Source organism: Fundulus heteroclitus, chromosome 12 (assembly GCF_011125445.2).
Source record: "Fundulus heteroclitus isolate FHET01 chromosome 12, MU-UCD_Fhet_4.1, whole genome shotgun sequence".
In the NCBI taxonomy this organism is placed as follows: Eukaryota; Metazoa; Chordata; class Actinopteri; order Cyprinodontiformes; family Fundulidae; genus Fundulus; species Fundulus heteroclitus.
This window is the reverse complement of record NC_046372.1, coordinates 5,079,748-5,098,247: the sequence shown is the minus strand read 5'-3', so window position 1 is coordinate 5,098,247 and position 18,500 is coordinate 5,079,748. Positions and strand designations below refer to the sequence as shown.

Sequence of the window (18,500 nt, the reverse complement as noted above, 5' to 3'; positions counted from 1 at the left end):
AATTTTATGACTCAAGGTCCTCGAATCATTCGATGAATCGTGACAGCCCTGATATATTCAACATGTTTCTTCAACATGCATTGCGTTATAATTTGTTTCCAAACATATATCTCACTTGTCTCTTTTATCTACAGTCTTCAATAAGATCATATATTTTTCTTGTCGCTGTCATGCTCAGTAGGTTAGTGTGAGGCTAATGTTAGCTTATTGATCCTCTGCTTGGAAATGGTTGGACATTTCAGCTTGTAACATGTGTCAGTGTTACTTTTGTGCTGACAAAACATTAAAAAGTGGTTCTCCTGCTTCAGAAAGTTAGGGCTTTGTTTTGAACATTGCAAAACTATATCCATTTGTGGATATCTGTGTGCAGTGGGAAGAGCAGGTCACACGACACAGCTGCTGCAGCCTCTCTCACAGTGTGAACATCACAGTAAAAATTATTAGTATAGTTTTACAAGCTGTGCCTTGGAACTATGCTGTGACTGTAAAAAACGAAATACAACAAAAAAATAGACTGTGCACCTCACTGTGGGTGCCTTTAACAAAATCCTGGAGAGTAGACATCCAACACCAACGAAAGGTATCAGGAGCTGAGTTTTGTTAGTGACTTTTAATGCCAATATTTTTAAAATGCTTTGATCAAAGTCACAGATAAAGAGAGGTTGACAGGTCAGTCCTGAAGCTGAAGTAGTTAAATACAACATGACCATGCAGTTGTTTTGACAAAGCAAAATGTAACCATTGGGAGGAAACTACAGCTCTATCACATTAATAATGCTTATGATAAAGTTGCATTGCCTTTGTCGTCATACTGCAAATTAAGGTGTATCTATCAGGTTCTTCCCTTTCACAGTCAAATGTTTCAGTTGTGGTCTATATAAAGCGGAACTGCAATGCTTTTGTCTTGTGCATACAGACACTGGCCATTGATACTAGCATCTTCACAAAGCCTGTCTGTGATAAAGTGGCCCAAATACTTTGTTTTACTACAAACACTGAGTGTTTGCCCTGACAAATAAAAGTCTGGAAAACAGAGGTCTTTAGTTTAGTTCTTTAGTTCTACAGATCAGCACTACACTCGTTTTAGCATTTTTTAATTCTGTAATCGGCGCAAACATTCAGCAGCTGCTGGAAACCCGCACTGCTAGTAGAAAGGATGACTAGATAATCAGTGTACGTGAAATGGTTGATCAGTGTTACTGATCACACATCCTGTTCTACAGTCATTCAGACACTGCCCAACTCATACAGGCTGAATAAGATTGGGGACAACATCCCCCTTGCCCCCCGTTGGACACCGCTTCCAACACCAAAGGAGGCCGAGATGGTGCTCCCCCACTTAACCTGCATCCTCTGACTTGAGTACCAGTAGACAAAGATTCTTATTATTATCAGGCACATTTCTTTGTTTTAGTTTTTTAAAAAGCTTACAGTGGTTCACAAGTGGTTCAAAAGCCTTAGAAGCATCAATAAACCCTAGAAACACAGAGTAATTTTGTCTGAGATATACCTGTCGTGTCTCCTTTAAACCACAGATACACAGATCAGCTCCCAACTTTGATTTAAATCCAATCTGATTATCAGTTGTATTTATACAGTGACACAGGCGACCAATCAGTATTTCCTCAAGGACTTCAGATATAACACTAGCTAAATCTATTGGTCTGTAGTTGTCCAGACTCCCAACTTTTCCAGCCTTGTCCCTGATGATGAACACTACAGTGACAGATAGTAACGAGTCAAGAAGAAATCTGTGGGTCAAGAACCCAGTGACACATATTGCCAGCAGTACAGCAACTTTTGGACGTGCATATATCAGCTGTTCTGCCGTGATTTCATCAGAGCCAGTAGCGTTGTTATCAGACAGATAATATATCGTTTCCTGGACTTCACATCAAGTAATAGTCACTGCATCCTGATTTTTAATCCTTCCTATTTTAAAGAGCTCACTTTGTACACCGTTAAATATGTCAAAAATAGTGCTGCCTCCAAAGTTCAGCTATATCTACAACCCCAGTCACTCCCTCTATGACACTGGGCAGTAGTGTCTTAACTATCTTTACAGCTTGAACCTCCTTTCAAAAGCTCACCACATTGTTAGAAAGTAGTTTTTCAGCCATAGTTCAGCTCTCATATTTTGTTTGTGCTTTCGTTACATAATGAATGGCATATTCATACCTTGTGTTAGTGAGTCTTTTATACTCAAGGGCAGACCCAGCTCTGGTTTTACAAGCTTGCATCCACGCCTCATGAGCTTGCTTAGCTTCTGCATGGTGTACAGCCACAGGCTTGTTCCAACCTGGCTCAATGCCTTCATGTTTGGCACATGTAAGGTACAAACTACAGCTCTTAAGACCAGCCTCGACAATACACTCATACATATTACAAAGATCACTACAGTGAGCACTGTCCTTGCAACAGTCCAGAAGTGCATGGAGCTGAAAAGAAGCAAAATATCAGCAGCAAGATCATGCGTAAAGATTCAGCGTCAACGCTTGTGTGCTTCAAGTGTTGCAGATGAGGGGAAAATGTCAGACCATATAGGCTTGATGAAATTCAGCCTCATTCAGCAATGAAATTATAGTCCTATGTTGATAAACTAATTGATAAATATTCCATAATTAAAGTCAGGGACAAAAAAGATTTTGTTATGTTCTTGAGCGGTTTTTGAAGAACTTCTGTTTGAAAAACAACCATATTTCCTCCTTTTTAAAAACAAATAATATTCTCAACTCAACATTATCTATAAAATCTAAAAACTAGTCATTCAAAACAGAATGAAAAGTTAAAGCCAGCAAAATGTAAAATAAAATGCAGTTCCACAAAAACAAGCAATAAAAACTTTGAAAGCTAACATCTTGAATTAGGAAGTAGGCTAATAAAAAGATCTGTTTTAAACACAGAAAGTTAAATGGCCTGCCTGATATGTAAGGCTACTTGAATCCAGAGTTTTGTGCAACTACAGAGAAAGTGCAGTTACCTCTTTGCACTCCTTGTTTTTCCGATGACTAATACAAACTTATTTGCAGACCTGAGCAAATGAGAAGTAGCATGCATATGAATCAGGTCTGACAGATCCTGGAAAGCAAGGCCATGAAGATATTTAAAAACAAATCAAAGAGTTTTAAAATCACTCCAAATGTGAACCAGTAGCTAATGAATTGCTGCTAAAACTGGAGATAGATGCTCTCGTTTTCTGGTACCAGTTAGAAGAAGAAAGCAGCATTTTGGACCAGCTGCAGTCAAGCCACTGAGGCTTTAATAAGCTCAGTGTAAAGTACAGTGCTGTAATCTAAGGAAGTTCTAATTAAAGCATAGATTAAAATTTCTCAGTTTGAAAAAGCTGGTCTGGACCACAAATTTTAACCGAGCATCAAAGTTAAGATTACCATATTCTCAAGTCTTACACTGAGGTCTGTAGCAGTCTGGGTCAGATCCTGACTTTAAGGTCCCAGGTCAACACCAATGTTAGAGACATCAATGCACCCAAACAACGTTAACTTTGTTGACATCCATGATTTATTATTTTTAGATAATAAATCATTATTATTTTTAGAGCAATTATTTTCCTTTAGTGTCATAAAAGTCTGTCTTCTGCCAAAAAAAGAAGGCTAAACCATGTTTTCTCATAACTGACTCCAAAGGTATGGGGTAGAGAGAGAAGAGGAAGACGTCAAGAATGGAGCCTTGAGGTACTCTGAATGAGTGGTACTCTTTAATAAAATAAAATAAAAAAAAAGCAGTTCTCCATTCTTAAAAAAAAGGAGTGTAATAATACCGGCAAGAACTTAAAACTACTTTCAACCCTGGTCTTAACTTTATTGAGTGATTATTTGTACATTTGGGGTCTGTTTCATTTGATTCATTCATGCGGGTCTATCTAGAAACGAAAAGTGTTTTACAAGAATAAACCAGACAGCTGGAATAGACTCAGGAAGGTGGAGTTTTGGGGGCAGCAAACTGAATTTCTGGAGATGAGTGACAATCAGAGCAAACTGTGTTTTCGTCAGAAATCTGGAAATGACCACAGAGCCGTTTACTTGTTTAGAATGTGCAATATTGAGCGTAAATACTGTGAATGGAGATTAAACAGACATGATTCTCCTCATATTAGGCAGTCTCTGTATGTTGAAACACTGACGGAAGAAAATTTTTTTCTTTTTTAACCAACCAACTGAACCTCCTTTTTCACTTTTTAATAAAAGTTAAACATCTCTGCTTCCATGTTTAGATGTCTAGTCGTTCAAAAATGAGATGTACTTGACTGGATCTGCTCTTCCTGTGTCCAGTAAACGTGTGTGTGTGTATTTTTGTCCCTTCTTCAACAAAAATCCATGCAGAACTAAGTATTATTTTACCCTTTGCATTAAATAATTCAGGACTTCCTACAAAGTATGTCCATATAGAGAAACTTCTTAGTAGAAACTAAGGCTACGTTCACACTGCAGGTCTTAATGCTCAATTTCGATTTTTTTGTAAAATCTGATTTTTTTGCGTGGTCATTCACATTTCCAAATATAAGCTACTTGTATGTGATCTCCTGTGTGAACTGAATGCGTTCAACCGAAGTGTCCCGCATGCACACTCGAGGACGCGATGACATCACACGTAGCAAGCGTCCTCAGCGTTTGCGGAAGTAAACATGGATTATAATGCTGGCGCGCATTTTGCGATCATTAATTTATTTTCTAACCGGAGCTTTCCCTCCATTGACTGCTCTTCTCATTGTTGTCCGCTATGGGTGTCGTCTTTCTTCCCGCTTCTGCATAGCAGGACGCAGAATAGTGACGTTTGTCGAGTATCGGTGACGTACAGGTCGGGTAAATGCGACCTGGCCGTACAGACACAGGTCGCATTTGAAAAAATCCGATCTGTGTTGTTCAGACTGTCATAAAAAGATCAGATACAGGTCGCATATGGGCAAAAAAATTGGAAATTGGGTCATTTCAGGCTGCAGTGTGAACGTAGCCTTAGTAAATAAACTATACATGCTTAGAGGAACAGACATTAAAGATAAGTTTTCTATATATATATAGTGATTTTTTTACTCATTTTTAACTCTTTGGTTTTTCTGTATATCTTCTTTATTTTCACTGTGTAATTTCAATTTTGTCTAAGAAATGTTATTCACAGCATGAATAAATTAATTTCCTATTACAGGGACCCAAAACCTTTTAGAATTGAGAAACCTGCTGCGGCTGAAAACCTAATGATCGTTTTTGTAATTATTAAGAGTTTTTAAGTGCGGGCACTGCATGTTTGTTGTAAAAAGGAATAAAATGTTTCCCTTTCAATATATATATTTTTTTACTTCTCCCTCTTTCAAACCTCCCTGTATTTCTCCCCTGCTCATGTGATATGCTTGTATGCCAATTACTCTGAGCACATGGAGCAACAGGCACTGCTCCCACAAGTCAACAAAAATAATTGCCTCCACCTTGGAAAAAACTGCTGCTGTTAAATTGGGCCCATTATGACTCAGCCCACATTTCCCATGCAGGTTTTTAAATTTACTGATGTTGGAAGTGACTAAGTTGTGGATGACAACTCTGCATCATTATTTGTCATTACTTTAATACAAAACCAGTGTTTTTCACTTGCGTAAGGGATGAGAAACTAGGAAGATTAAGCTTAATAATGTCATTCAGAAACCCTCTTGCATTGTTGGTCTGTTTGGTGACTCACCTGCTGTGAGCAAAGGAGAATAAAGTGCACAGTAGGGCAAAAGCAAATGAGAACTGACTGGGAGAACAAGAAGCAAGCAGGCTCAGGAAAGAGAAATAAAATCCAGAGAACTGTGAGAGACAGGTAGGAAATTTTGACAATGGGTATAGGCAACAGAAAGTTATGAAATGCTAGTGACTGAAGGGGAAATGTGAGCTGAAGCATAAGCATGTAATGAGGATAGAGGAGAGAAGATGTTGGAAAATGAAACAAGAAATGAAGACTCAATGTATGAAAGGGAATCAGGATAACTCCCCTGCAATTAAGGGAGAGACAAAAGACAGGAATATGGTCTTATTTACAGGTAATATATTACAGAAGGAAAGATCACAATACTATTATTAAAACACATTGTTCAAATGTCACTTTTCATTTGAATTAACAAATGCATATGTGAACTGTCATGACTAGCTATGATTATTCCTGAAATTCTAACCTTGCCAAAACACAGATACTTTTTTCAACCACAACATTTTCAATGCCAAATGAGTGTTGGTGCTAGAGGTAACCGAACACAGCAAATGATCAGTAGGTTTTCCACAGACCACAGTTTTGCTCCACTCACTATATTTGCTTAGTTTTTCCTGCAAATATCACCAACCTGCGAACGTTCGTCCCAATCCGACTGGCATTTGTCATCGCTTAATATTATTTGTAAGAAGCAGTTCAAACGTATAAAGCAAGATTTATAAATCCCCAAGACCAACAGTCCTAATGAATTCAGCTGTAAAATCAAAATCTATTTTATTATTTTGTTAATCACACTGAAAACAATCTTATTCAGATTAATATTTATATGGTAGTAATTGTTACCTAAACATTTAATTTTGATCAGTCAAACCCTCAGAAGGAAAAAACTCTCTTTTATGGTTATAGCCTTCGTTAGCAGGAGGACTGTGGTGCCAACATGAAACAGCCTAAGAATGGCTGAAAGAAAATCTTTGTGCAGCTTCCAAAGTTCCCAAAATACAATTTAGATGAGTCATAATTAATCTAAATAAATGTCCCACTCAACAACCCACAGCTGCCAAAGGAACCTTGTTTCAGACATTACATTCACTGAGTAGTCAGGTTTGTGTTGATGGTAAAAGAGGTAGGGGCTACTCAGTATTAGTCGCGTGGTCAACAATTTTACAGCCACAGATACAGCAAAGAAATTGAAATAGCATATTTCTTTGTCCAGCGTTGTGGGCTCTTGAATATAATTTTTGATAACTTACTTTGCATACAGAGCCCGTCAGTACAGTTCTGAGACTGGAGCACCAGACCCTCACAGTCCTTTCCACCATTTTTAGGAGCAGGGTTACTGCACTCTCTCCTCCTGTATTGAGTGCATTCTGTCCCACAGGCTGACCACTTACTCCAGTCTGTCCACACTCCGTCCACTATGGAGGAATGGAAGGCAAGAGAATATAAATTAGTAAGATGTAAAAAAAAAAAAAAAAGAATGTGTTAAAAGGGGAAGGGTGTAAGAGATCCAATACAATTAAATCAACACACTGGCTACATTTACATGGACAAAAGTCATCGGAATAAAGCGTCTCATTTGAATAAATCTGTGTCATGTAAACAAGCTCAATAGGAATGAAATTGTAATCCGAATGAGAGGGGTGGTTTATGCCGATTGATAATCCGATCAACGTGCATGTAAATGTTTGTCAGGCTCAAGTTATTCCAAGTGTGGCAAACTCATCTAAGTGCGCATGTATGCCTGTAGTAAACGTGACCTATTTCCGTGTTGTTGAATGGCGGAAATATGTCAGAAAGCAAAACTGTTGGGGCTCCCGATACAACCTTTCTATTCGAAACATTAAAGGAGTTCAAAATTATTATTTATTCAGAAACGTTTCAACCATAATAAGAACCTCATACAAGTTCATCCTGGGTGCTCGGACAACAAACAAACTCATTCACTACTGCTTTGTTTACTATTTTTGTTGTCCAGCAAAGACGGAAGTTCTTGTTCTTCTGTGTTTTTTTAGGGGAATTTAATAACTGCGCATGTCAGAGAGGTATTACTCTGAATGAAACCAGGTGCATATACATGCACATTATGTTCGGATTAATTGTATGCCCATATAAACGGTACAATCCGATTGTTTTTTTATCTGAATACATTTCAATCCGATCGTGAAATTTTGTTCATGTAAACGTAGCTAATAATAAACTCAAGGAATGCTGTAAAATTGCCCCGGTAGTACAATCCCAAAGTTGATCAAACAAAACACAATTACCAGTGCACAGTGTTGTGCAGGGAAGCTTCTGTATGGCCTGTCCATCACAAGGCAGTCCTCCATTAAGGGGAGCAGGGTTGGTGCAGCTTCTGGTTCGTTTCTGGAAGCCTCGTCCACACCGACTGTTACAAGGGGACCACTCTGTCCATGTGGACCAGCCACCATTTACTGCAACAACATAGATCAATCACTTAGATGAATTTCACTTTAAAGACTAATTATAATCTCAAAGAGTTCAGTCAGGCACTGTCAAATGGAAACATTTTAAAGTACAACTAATTTCTTTTACAATTAGCTTCTACCACACAACACCCACTATGTTTATAAAGCGCTTTAAAACAACCACAGTTGAAACAAAGAGCTGCACATAACTGCAAACTGTAAACATGCAATAAACGAAGGAAAACATATCTAAACATTAGATAAGAATTGTGAAACACTAAACACAGTAAAACCAACAACTAACAAGTTACAAGTCTTGCTCATGTTGAAAGCCAAGGATTAAACGTAGGTATTAAGATGAGTTTTTAAAGTAGGCAGCAAAGGAGCCTCTCTAATGTGCAGGAGTAGATTATTTATTGAGGAGCACCAATAGAGAAGGCCCTGCTACGTCTGCACTTCCTTCTAGACCTTGGGACCTACAGGAGCTGCTGTTTGGCCAACCTGAGAGACCACAAAGGTAAATAAGGATGAAAAAGCTCAGAGTGGTATGGCGGAGCAAGATCTTTCAAACATTTAAAAACGAAAATAAGGATTTTAAAATGAAGTCAGAGTGAGTGAAGAGAGTGAAGCCAGAACAGGGGTGATGTGTTCTGTTTTTTTTAGGTCAAATTAAAAGATGTGCAGCAGCATTTTGAACCAACTGCAGATAAGAGAGCGAGGACTGACTCCCTCCAACATAAGGTCCCTTACAGTAATTTAAACAGGACAAAATAAAAGCATGGATCACTGTTTCAAAGAGTGTTCTGGAAAGGAAAGATTTCACTTTTGTCAACTGCCTTAAATGATAAAAGCAGGACATCACAACTAAGGAAATTAAATCATCTTCACTCATGTATGTTTGCATGTAATTGAAGATACAAGGGATATCAACCAAAAATTGAAAACTCCTGTCCAAAATAATTAATTGCGAGAGGCAACATTCTTCAGCTGATCTTTTACTATATGCCAAATTTTCAGATAATACTTTTTAGAGAGCTTCCCTGTAGATGCATTGGAATTTTAAATTGATTCCACCAAAAAATGGGTATGATCTGTGGGTGTAATATTATCTCGCAATATTAATATGTGGCATGACTCTGCATACCAAAGTTGGTTTTGTAAAGCACTTCCGAGTTGTTGTATCATTCCAAGTAATTATTAAGAACTACAGATATGGTGATGGAGTCTTACTGGATAGCTTGTTTCTCAGTTGGAGACCTTATTTTGAAATAAAAAGGAAGTCGTTTTTCAGTCGGTCATTTCTGTTGACAGCGTGGACTAAATAGATTTATCATCATGTTGGACAACCACACTTTCCTTTAAGTATCGTGAGAGGATGCACCTCCCTTTTACACCCTTTGTGTGACTTTTTTTGGGAGCCGCTAGAAAAAAGAAATGTTGACAGAGACAAGGACATCAAGCTGTTTCTAACCAATGTAAGATTACAGCAGGAGGCACATCACGCCACAATTAGAACCCATCAGAGCCAAACTAAAAGGCTGTGTCACAGTTTGTAAAGCAAAATGCACTGCATTTGATTACCTCAAGTTCAATGTGAAATGGATATTTGTAAACTAAAAGAAAATTCTTAAAACATACTTTGAGATTTATAAAAGCTTCACACTAAAACAAAACCAAAAAAGACCATTTTCAATCCTTTTTTCTTACTTTGGGACTATCTTAGAGTAAACAAAAAAAATCAAACCTGAATGAAAACTGAACTATTTCTTATAGATTAAGTGCAGTTTTATTTCTTATGGAAACTTGTCTGGTTTTGTCACTTTTTCATGAAATCAGTATCTGGTGTCATTTTGAGAATGCCGAATGTGTTATTACACCTCAGGATAAAACTATTTTTGTGGCTGTTGGTGGAAAAATGCTGATGGACACAACTGAAAATGGTTCTTTGCTAAATTGTCTGTTGTGCGAAGACAAAAAGTTACCTCATTTATGGTGTGTAGTTGTTGTTGTTGTTTTTTTTTTTTAAAAGAGGTTCACTGTTAGCAGACATACTGCTGAGAACAACTATTATGAAAAGTCTGTCTCAGACAGACTTTTCATAATATAAGATAAAAAAGAAGCTAGTTTGTTGCTTTGTCGTGAAAAGAAAAAAAATTGTTATACAAATCCAATATCTTCAATCTTAAAAGCAGTATCTTGTGACGAACTGTGCAACCTTCCTATAATATTGGCCAGGACTCGCTTAACAAAGAGGTTTCTAATCTCGATGGGATTTTTTCCTGCTTAAATAAAGGTTAAATAAAATAAAACAAATCAGAGCAGACACTCATTTAAGAATAAACATTAAACAGTACTGTATATCTAGAAAAGTCCCCCATATTACTTCCTATGAGACTACTTTCTTTATTCTCTATAAAAAAATATCTGCCTGGACAGTAAAGATAGAGTTACAAACAAATGAGACACCCAGGAAGACCTGAATAAGGTATGAAGCTGGGATGAGCCAGGGATGTGCTTCATGTGATGAGGCAGAGTGGGTTGGGGCTGGAGCTCGACAGCTCTGTCTGTGCCTCCTAAAGAAGGGCCCACTCCTATTTTAAACTTCAATTAGAAGTTAAGCTTTAGGCTATATGGTTAATTAAGATAGCGTCACTTTTTGCCAACCATTTTCTTACACATTTTCTTTTCCACATCTCACCTTTTTGTGTTTTATCTATAGCTGCTTCATTACCCCCCTCCTTATGTTCCTGTGTTTTTTTTTTCTTCCTATTTCACCTTGTCAACATTGTCAGCCCAGCCCGTATGGAGGCAAGAAGATTGAACCTCAGATTGAACAACCTATTTCTGTAAGGATACATCAGTGTCAAACCTCTCCATTGCTGTCTGTATTGAACAGGAACACAAGCTCAATTTTGATTGAAACACTCCTGCAAAAAGTCAGAGTAAGATTTGAGAGAAACACTTGGCATGTGCATGTGTTTATATATGTTCTTTGTTTATATCTGGTATTGTTTCTTCTCCTCATAATCCCCCCCCCCACAGTCTTACGAAACACTGTTATTTGGTGAAGGAAAGAATGGAAGAGCAAGTAAAAACAGCACCTGAAGCACATTGCCTGCAGAACAAGCCAACCGCATAATTGATCTGGGATATTCTATGTAGCATTGTATCATTATTTTCTTCTTGTTGCTTTTTGACATCTGTTACAATGTAGAATGCAGCACAATTCATTTAGAGCTGGGATTCCTTGCAGAAAATTCACATTTGGAAATCCCCACTGTTTTAATTAAAAACTAAATGTGGGACTAGGGGTGGGTGTGGGAGGTGATAGGTTTAATTAGGTTGGGTTAAAGTTAATGTTGAATGAGAATCTAGGGTTAATTAAAAATCAGAAAACAATTATAGAACAAAGGCTTTTGTCCAGACAGCAAAGATAATTCTGTATAAATCTAAAAAAAAGTGTGTTAACTAAAGAAAAATGCACTTTGCAAATAAATTCTTAAGATTATCTCAGAAACACATCTTTTAAACTGTTTATTGTGGACCAAATACAATATAAGTATCAAACATAAGTATGCAAACTTACCATACACAATAACAGTGGCTGTAGTACTTCGTCTTTTGGCCACAATGTTCTTCGCTACACATGTATAGTTGGCTGTGTCAGACAGACGCGCCTGTTTAATGATCAAGTTGTGGTCAATAGTGATATAAAAGTTTCTGTCCTCTGCTGGGTCAATTATCTCTTCATTCTTTAACCACTCCACCTGGGACATAGAGGAAACAAAAAAAAAAAAAAAACATATTTGTGAATGTTTGAATGAATAAAAAGTAGAAAAGCAGTTAAAAGACATATGTGAAAAAACTTGCTTTATACTGATCGGGCTTGTTGATGGCATAAATCATCAAGCAGCGTAAAGGAGCTAAACAAACATTGTTTTTCAAAAACAGTAAGAACTCCAGTCCAGTTTTACTTCACTTTTTTCTGTTTAAAATACAATAACCAGATTTCAATTTACAAAATTGAAAACGGGATTATCCAAACCTGAGCAGAAACGGAGAGGGAATAATAATAAGTGCAATTTCAATATATATTTAATATATGTGACTTAATAAACAAGTGTGGATACGCTTGCTTATGTCTACAGTATGTAAAAGTCATGTTATCTTTTTTGTAACACAGAAGAGCAAATCCCGGACCGCAATACAGTTACTCAAATATGAACAATTAAGTGAACAATAAAAAATATGAAACATGGCTAACTGCATTACACTCTTTAAAGCTTTATTCAAAATGCTTAGCCATACGTTTCATTTTATGTACTCTGTATGAGACTTAATATTAGGTTTATGATCCCAAATGAATCCTACAACAATTTTAGAATGATCAATCAAATCAACCTTTATCCATGTACAAAAAATCATTAACTTTGTTTGACTTTAATTCAACAAATAAATAGGTACACTTGTCTTTGAACTACTTTCAATAACCCTTTTATAAAACAACTTTTTAAATCTTTTCCAGAACAGTCATCTCTAAAAAAAAAAACGCAGTATACTAGATAGTTGACAAATTCCATTTGTATATAAATTAAACAAGTAGGTAATAACACTGAATGTTGTGGGGCCTGGTGCTTCAACAGTAAACTATGCCAATTGGTTTCTGTTTGTTATCCAATCAGTGTAGAAAATAAGGCAAACTGTGATAAATTACTACCCCAGCAACTGGCCAACATTGCTTTACAAGGGAAATAAATAAATAAACAAAATGACTGAAAAAATCCTTGTTCAGTCTGTCATACCTGTGAGAATAAAACAACAAACTTTGTACAGTATAGACTAGTCTTGTTTTTATCATCTCTAGATTACAAATGCAAAATGGAGTGAGTAGAAATACATCAGAATGATCTATGAAATCTTTTTTTAAAGGCGCTGCAAAGAAAAACTTTGAGTAGCTGTCATCTTTATTGTTCCAGGTACATGAAAAACTAAAGGATTAAAGGCTTTCTTATGAATAAAAAGATGTATATCCGATAGTGTCTAAAAGTTATTTGATAAAACACCAGAGCAGTTATACTAACTAAGTAAAGAAAGACAAATAATTTTTTTGATATAGGATGTGGGCTCTAATAGACAAAGCGAACTGGTTGTTGTATATTTTTACTTATATAATATAAATAAATACCAAAAAGAATTCTGCATTAAAAAAAAATAAAATAATTTGGAACCCGTTCACAAATCCACATCCTAAAAGTCAATATAAATTGTTAATCCACCAATTTAAAATTGGTATAAAATGTGAAGTATTGCTCCTTATTGTTGCTTTAATCTTTTGAAGTTGAGGTAGCAACCCAAAGATGGGATTTTAATAACCAGAGTGATCCATGACTCACCTTCCACTCAGCTCTGCAGGCTCTCAACCGAACCGAGCCATAATGGCAGCTTTTACTTTTTATTTACCAGATTTTGCTGCCTGAAACTCATCAGGTGAGATGGCAGGTTGTCTTCTCTCATTTCTGGAGCTCTCTCAGTGACATACATCATTGAGATCTCCTTTCCACAAAGATGACTTGCTAAATTTATCTTGAAATTGCACACAGTAGAAATAGCTTGCTTACAAATTCTGGCTAAAACTTAGCTTAGCAATGTTCCTGGTTTTATGCTTTGAAGCATGGACATGGTATTTTAACAGAATATATTAGCTTTAATTGTATGTGATCTATGTGAAATTTTAACATGCACTATTTACATAAAAGTGGTGTTTCGCACTCTTGGTATGGTTTTGCTTTTTACACGATCACGAAAGATGAATAGTTGCAAAATTGTCATATGAAAAAAGACACATTGACAAGATACTAGTAGTGATACCGGTAGCAGGTAAATGTATTAATTCATTTTAAGAGGTGGGTAGTAACTAGTTATATTTATTCAGTCGTATTTACTTGAGTAACTTTTTGAGCAAAATGTTCTTTTAGGAGTAGTTTTACTGCACTGTACTTTTTACTTTTATTTGAGTAATATTGTTGCTCAAGTATCACTACTCTTACTTGAGTACAGTTTCTGGTCACTCTACTTACTACTAACTTTCACTTGAGTAATAATATGTTGAAGTAGTTCTACTCTTACTTGAGTACAATTGTTGCTTACTCTACCCACCTCTGCTCATTTTAACTCACAGTTCCATAACTGAAATAAAGTGTTTTTCGTATTAAGTGGATTCTTTAGTGAGGAATTCTAAATTTGCAGTAATAAAACAAAAATGCTTTGAACATATGCTTTCACAAGGTGCTTTGGGTGAAGGGTATGACAGCAGTAAACTACTCTATTTATGAGCCTAATCACATTTCCTGAGTGCTGTATTTACTGGTCCAAACCCTCATAAATTCAGCCCATCCAATCTTTATGGTAGGAACATAAACGTCCAAGCTGTGCTGTTTAATTCATGCCGTTTAATTCCTTCCTCCCCTCACATTAGGAAATGGAAATTTCGGCTGGAAAAATAAGAAAATTCAATGTTATTCTTCAGTTTAGTGCCTGCTCAGGGTTGGCAGTAACTTTTCCTTCTCAGTTATTCCACCTGCTTCTGTCTCTGATCTGTGAAGCTCTGGTAGAACACTTTGGTCAGGAAAATCAATGCAGGCCAGAATTGTCAGTCTGAAGTGAGCTACAATGTGACCTTTCAGTTTCCAAGAAGGCTTCCGTTCATGGGGAAAAGGTTAAACAGAAACATTTTACACAGAGGAGATGCAACAAGTCTTCGCTTAATTTCTAGGTGTATCAAACTGTGTAGGTGCTCTGTTGTCTCTTGGCCATGTTAGTTAAATTACAGGTGTTTATACCAAAGGGACAAACAATATTTGAGGCAATGAGAATATTTGCCCTGCTACTGGTCTTTATGAAAAACAAAATAACTATTGTTTTGGCATGACATGTTGAGGTCTTGATAAATTTAGATCTTTTGGCAGATGGAAGCAGTGAGTTCCATACTGAGGGGGATCAAGTATAATTTGTCAGAGTGCTGCAAAAAACCCCCAAACAAAAACAAAAGAAAAACACCCAGAGGCCTACAACGTCTTCATACGTTTATAACAAAGGGATAATTCAGTAATATTCAGTAATATTTAATTGTCATCATTAATCTGAATACAACTGATCACCCAACATGAAGGGCAACACCAGGCTGAGAAAGTTAAAAAAACAAAACTAACTTTTCAGAGGAAACTTCAGTTGGTTTTCTTTAAATGAGTCCTTAAAAAAAAAATCATGTTGCTGTACTGGATACATTTAAATATGATCTGTTTGAGTCAGTTAATGTAAATTTACTAAATGATATTGTCTTTTGAATCTTTGTTTTCTTTATTTGGTCATCCAAATCATGTTTTCTACACAACTTTACTTTCCAAAATGTATGAATAAAAGCATGAAGGAGATGCTAACTTAAAGACAGTGATTTTAAAAATCATATTCGAAAATGTACGGTTTAATGTCCAACTTCAGAATTTTCTAAATATGTTATTATCCTTATTCTGAATAGTTACCATTTAATCAAAAAAAATTCTGCAATTATTATTTACTGCTCTATTTTAACACGAAAAAACTTGTGAAAAAATCAAAAATGTATATAAATTTCTGTCTGAGTAAGTCATAAAAAATTGTATCCCTCTGTTTCACTTTCTGAGAGATTGTAAAGAACTTGAATAGGCACTCAGTCAAACCCAAAATTTAGATAATTGTAATACTGTGCAACAGCTGAAAGGGTTGGGCGAATGCAATAATGAGGTATACAGAGGTCATTTAAAAAGAACAAGCAAATAAATATTAAAATTTCTTATACTTGCTTTTGTTCCTGTGAACTGTTCTGCTGCCATTGCTGTTGTGCAGCAGTTTTTATTTCTAAACAGTGAAGCCTTACTACATCCTCAAACGGGTGGTTGTATTCGGAAATAACTTGAAAATGTATTTAATCGGGGATTTACAGAAGTTCTGTAAAATTGTATAAACTAAATCTGTCTAAACAAAAATAAGTTGCTGTATTTAAAAGTCTTACAAACTTTTCAGAATATAAAGGGCTGCAGCTATAAAATGCTTTTTTTCTGTGGACATTCCCTGTACATCTTGAGGCAGATATTCAGCTGGAACGTTTACAGCCTGCTGACAGGAAAAGGCCTATGAATAGGCCAACTCCCAGCAGGAGAAAGGTTTAAGTAAGGCAGGCTTCTTTGATAAAATTAAACTGGGGAGGAAGTCTTGGTGGTTAACTAAATAGAAGAATAATTTGGTCCAACTGCATATTATAGAGATTCTGAGACTCACAGAGATTAGGAAAATATAGCATTGTGTTCTTCATGCTTTAAACATAATACCTTTCAATCAAATCTTTAGGTATAAAGTTTAAAACTCACTGCGTTGTAATGCATCTAATAATAAAAACAGTTAAGGTGGTGGTAAAATGCAGTTATTACATGACAACACAAGCCTGTTTAGGCAGGGACACAGGATACTCTATTATTTATGAAAGGCTCATTGGCACCAAAAAAAGAAGATATTGGCTCATAGTTAATAATGGCTACATCACTGGAACACATTCTGCAAAAATGTAGCACTTTGGTGTGTAATCACAGGAGTGAAAGCTCATTGTGTCACGCATAAGCATGGGATTGATTAGGAGAAGCAAGCCAACCCATACAACGCTTTAGTTCTTTAAGAATTAATGCTGGTTTTGAGTTCTTCTGTGATAATGTGCTGAAAATAGCTGGGATCTTTGATGACTTCTGAAGGTTGAAGCCTGTCAGACTGATGTGTGCTCTGGTGGCTTCAGACAAAGGGACCACATGTGGTTGCAATCCTACCATTACCAGGGCATCATTAGCCACAGCTGGTGTAAGAGTGTGTATATCAGTGTGTGTATGTGTGAATGGCAGACGGTGGCTGACTGGATCAAACTAACCCCCAGGGAAAGTGGAAATTTGTTGTTTTAACTTTTGCCCCCATTTCACCTGTCTCCTCTGCTTTTGAAACACACCAAAGGCACAGTTTCATACACATACACACAAAGGAAAGGATGAGAACAGATAGTTCTCCTATAGGAATCACAGTCAAATATATACTGTCTCATTTTAAATAATAAAATAGTTTACATCTGACACACACACACACACACACACACACACACACCTATATATTCTAAGTAAAACACCTGAAGTGAAGAATATTTCCAACAGTTCATGTATAGTGAGGACCAGAAACATTCTAGATATGTAAATGCTCTCATGGGTTTCATTGGAATTGGAAAAATCAAGGAACCAGAATGGTTTAATGTATTTCACATCTATAGAGATATTGTTCTGTTTGGCAGCTGAATAAAGTCCCAGTTGGAGTGGGAGATAAAAGTAGGCCAAGATATAGAGATGTATGTATGCTTCCTTTTGTTTGAGCAACAGAAAACATTTTGAACTGCAAAGCTTTGTGACATATCTGCTACTCAGAGGAGGAACATCATAGTCACACAGTGTCACAGAGAAAAACACAGTATAAAACTTGCAAAAGCAAACGGGTAAGCCACAGTGCAGGGAATAGATAAAGATAAACAGAGAAGACTATCTATGAGCCAAATGCTAAAATATGACATGTTGTGCTGAGCCACTACAAAGAGTCTCATATGAGAGTTGATAAGGACTCTAAGATATGTGGGAGAGCGTGGTGCCGAATCTTAACATTAATATTCCGAAGTAGCGGCAGCTTCACAATAGGGGTATGACAAAACACAAAATCAACTAATTACAATAAAGTGTGATTCTGCAGTGAAATCATGGAACTATTGCTGTTCAGAATATTTATGTAAGGCTGTGTGTGTGTGTGTGTGTGTGTGTGTGTGTGTGTGTGTGTGTGTGTGTGTGTTGGGGGGGGGGGGGGGGTAATTGAAGCGTTAATATGCATCTTCCTCACTGAGAATTATCCCCTTGATTAGCTATATTATGTGGATCCGTATAAGTCCCCAGATGAGTGGGTTAAAGAGCTCGCAAAGTAATAAATCAACCAATGTGTGGGTGTTTCCATGTTTTAATAATCCAAAGGACCCCACCTCCTGCTCCAGGAAACGTTGTCACCTCTTTTAATTGCAAAGTGTGTTGGATGATAGACAGAAAGAAGCACTAGAGGAAGATTTGAGACATTTAAAGTTAGAACCAACCATAAAAGGGAGGGTTGTGCCTTTATGTGCCTTATGTGATCATAAGGGACAGCAGTTTTACTTTTTGATTAAATAATATTAAAAAAGGGTCTAATTTATATTTTATTATTGTAAACCTTATCCTAATTATAGAGAAGATGAGAAGGAACTCTTTTGTGACAGGGCACTAAGAGATGTGCTGTGACATTATA

At 36.5% G+C, this 18,500-nt stretch overlaps 1 protein-coding gene across 3 annotated transcripts in view; it reads right to left on the bottom strand.

Annotated features, from left to right (window-relative positions):
- LOC105939939 (netrin receptor UNC5C) overlaps positions 1–18,500 on the bottom strand; it is a 262,858-nt gene that overhangs the window by 44,250 nt on the left and 200,108 nt on the right. For all 3 annotated transcript variants that reach the window (XM_036143780.1, XM_036143777.1, XM_036143778.1), the window contains exons 5-7: positions 11,707–11,887; positions 7,959–8,126; positions 6,945–7,109 (exon numbers count right to left, since the gene is read on the bottom strand). In XM_036143780.1, the coding sequence (XP_035999673.1) occupies positions 6,945–7,109; positions 7,959–8,126; positions 11,707–11,887 (514 nt within the window). The remainder of the gene's footprint in view (positions 1–6,944; positions 7,110–7,958; positions 8,127–11,706; positions 11,888–18,500) is intronic.